The sequence below is a fragment of the Corvus brachyrhynchos genome, unplaced genomic scaffold (genome assembly GCF_000691975.1).
Source record: "Corvus brachyrhynchos isolate BGI_N302 unplaced genomic scaffold, ASM69197v1 scaffold59, whole genome shotgun sequence".
Classification (NCBI taxonomy): domain Eukaryota; kingdom Metazoa; phylum Chordata; class Aves; order Passeriformes; family Corvidae; genus Corvus; species Corvus brachyrhynchos.
Genome location: NW_008246054.1, coordinates 6154140 through 6156899, shown reverse-complemented (window position 1 = coordinate 6156899; position 2760 = coordinate 6154140). Strand labels below are relative to the sequence as shown.

The window sequence follows — 2760 nt, the reverse complement described above, 5'->3', positions numbered from 1 at the left end:
GGCCTCGGGCGCAGGGCCGGTGCACGTGGACAGACCTGGAGAACTTCCCCTCCTCTGCTTCTAGGTCCAGCTCTTCCTAACGCTGGTGTGCGCAGTGGTGGTGGCGGTGCTGTACATGCTGCTGAGCTCCAAAGCCCGCGTGCAGCCTTGCTGCCCGGGCCTGGGGCTGCGGGACAGCCCCACTACATCCAGCATCCGCAGCTTCCAGGGGTACAGCCGCGTTCCCGACGGGAAGGTGCGTGGGGGTGGGGCTGCACTGGGGCTGGTGGGGCAGCTCTGCCCACCTGTGCCTCAGTTTTCCTGTCCTTTGGGAAGGGCAGGCAGGGGCTGTGGTGTATCCAGCTGCTGCGGGAGGGAAGGAGGAGCTGATGGTGCCATCTCCCTACAGCCGCTGGAGCGAGTGCTGTGCCGCCACTGTGCCATTGTCTCCAGCTCGGGGCAGATGCTGGGCTCGCAGCTAGGAGAGGCCATCGACCGGCAGGAGTGTGTTGTGCGCATGAACCATGCCCCCACCGCCGGCTACGAGCGGGACGTGGGGACACGCAGCACTATCCGAGTGGTCTCACACACCAGCGTTCCGCTGCTGCTGAGGAACCAGCCCTACTTCTTCCAACAGTCCCAGGAGACCCTCTACTTCATCTGGGGGCCAGCAAAGAAGTTGAACAGGCAGAAGGTGGGCCCAACCTACCAGGCACTGCTCAAGGTGATGGAAAAGTACCCCCAGCTGCAGATCTACACCCTGACTGAGGAGAAGATGACATACTGTGATGACGTCTTCCAGAATGAGACAGGGAAGAACAGGTACTGCTGGCTCCTGAGGAGCCCTGTCAGGTCCCCCTGACGTACCACCTGTCCCCTCTGTAGTGTGGCCAGGCCAGCAGCAGTGCCACCCACTCCTGTGTGACCAAGATGCTTTGCAGGATGAAATCCGGCTCCTTCCTGAGCACAGGCTGGTTCACCATGATCCTGGCCATGGAGCTGTGCGAGCAAATCCATGTATTCGGCATGGTCAGTGACAGCTACTGCAGGTGTGTGGAAGGTGGCAGGGGCAGGCGTGGGGTGGTCTGGTGTCCCCCCAAGTCCCACACTCACCCTCTCCCCTCCTGCCAGGGAGAAGAACCACTCCAGTGTGCCGTACCACTACTTTGAGAAGGGTAAGCTGGACGAGTGCAAGATGTACCTGATGCACGAGCTTGCTCACCATGCAGGGCACCGCTTCATCACTGAGAAAGCCATCTTCTCTCGCTGGGCCAAGAGGAAGAACATTGTCTTCAACCACTCATCCTGGGTAGGCGAGTAGGGCGCCAGCTGTGGGGTGGGGCAGCCGGAACCTCGGCAGCAGGGCAGCTCTCATCCTGCAGCAACACGTCTCAGCTCTGCCAGTGCCACGTTGGACACCTTTTGCTAAGCCCTGGAGCGGGGAGTCTCCATCTCTGCAGCAGCAGTGCCTGTTTCCCCAGCTGGTGGATGGGCTGGGAACCCTCGTGTTGGTACATGGGGCGCATGAGCTGGACCCACGGAGCCCCATCAGCTCCAAACACCTGCTTGGATGGACCCAGGGAGACCCAGTTTTCCACCCACTCTACTAGGAGGAGTATTTAATGCAGGATTAGACATGCTGCTGGACTCCAGCAGGGCATGGGCCACAAGCTGGTGCCTCTCACAAGGACAAAGCTCTACTGTGGTCCTTGCTCCACTTGTGCCCTCTGGACAGTGCTGGGTGTGGGGTGCAGGCAGCTGGATCCAGGCTCTGCCTTCTGCTACTTGGTGCCTGCATCCCCTCAGCTGGGAAGCCCTGAAGCCACACGGGCCCTAGGGGCTCCGAGTTGCCTTGTCACAAGTGTCCTTGGATTCAGACCAAAGTAAACGTGCCTATTAAAATTGATTTTAACTCAATAGTGCCCCTTGCTGTGCCCCTTGTGGCTGTAGGACAGGACAGGGAATGAGGGAGGAGGGGATACTCAGCAGCTTGTCACAGGCTGCCAGGCTATAAATAAGAGGGGGAGGTGACAATGGGGTAGAGCTGAGCCTAAACATGGAAGAGGGTGCTGAAAGCAGTTGAGGTTATTTAGGAACCAGCAGCTGCATCTGTGCAGGATGGGTGCTGAGTCTGGGGTGATCCTCAGTCCCACAGGGCGCAGTGCTGCTGGGCTGTCACATGGCAGCTCCCATGTTCCTGGAGAGATGGGACATGCCATGGGCACGTGTGGCCCTGAGCCCACAGCAGCTCTTTGAACATGTAAACAGATGCCACATGTTTGGATGGGTCCGGTGGTATCTGGGGCCGGGGGTGAGAGGATGGGCAGGCATCCTGGGGTGCAGTGAGGAGCGAGTGGTCCAGGAACTGCGGGAGCTGCCACAGCCCTACGCAGGGCAAGGCATCACCGGCACAGCGGAGCCAGAATCCCTGTGGACAGGCGTCACGGATGTAGGTCCCTGCCAGCGGTGGAGCCCCCTCCCTGCGCCACGAAGCCCCCCAGCGCGGGGCCCTGAGCTCCCGGCCCCCGCGGGGGAGACCGGCATCCCAGCGATGCGCTGCGCCCGGCAGCGGCTCAGGCACGGCGTGCTGCTCCTGGCACAGCCGGGCAGCGCTGTCCGCACCGGTGCCCTCGGGGACCGGGGGATTAGTCCCGGCCTTTCCCGGCGGCCGTCCCGGCGGCACTAGGACCGGCGGCCCTCCCGATCCCTGGAGGGCGGCAGTAGGACCCGGCGGTGCTCCGCATCCCGTGAGGGCGGCACTAGGACCCGGCCTGGGCGGCG

At 62.1% G+C, this 2760-nt stretch overlaps 1 protein-coding gene across 2 annotated transcripts; it reads left to right on the top strand.

The window, feature by feature from the left end:
* The first annotated feature begins 20 nt into the window (after positions 1-20).
* On the top strand, positions 21-1896 carry ST6GALNAC4 (ST6 N-acetylgalactosaminide alpha-2,6-sialyltransferase 4). Of its 2 annotated transcripts, XM_017745667.1 has the most exons (5): positions 21-235; positions 389-801; positions 921-1028; positions 1111-1288; positions 1375-1896. In XM_017745667.1, exons 1-5 carry the CDS (start codon positions 116-118, stop codon positions 1600-1602), a joined length of 1047 nt encoding a protein of 348 aa, XP_017601156.1. In that variant the 5' UTR covers positions 21-115; the 3' UTR covers positions 1603-1896. The 2 variants fall into 2 exon arrangements, with proteins under 2 accessions (XP_017601156.1, XP_008640488.2); XM_008642266.2 differs by having other exon boundaries at positions 24-235; positions 1111-1896.
* The last annotated feature ends 864 nt before the right edge of the window (positions 1897-2760 follow it).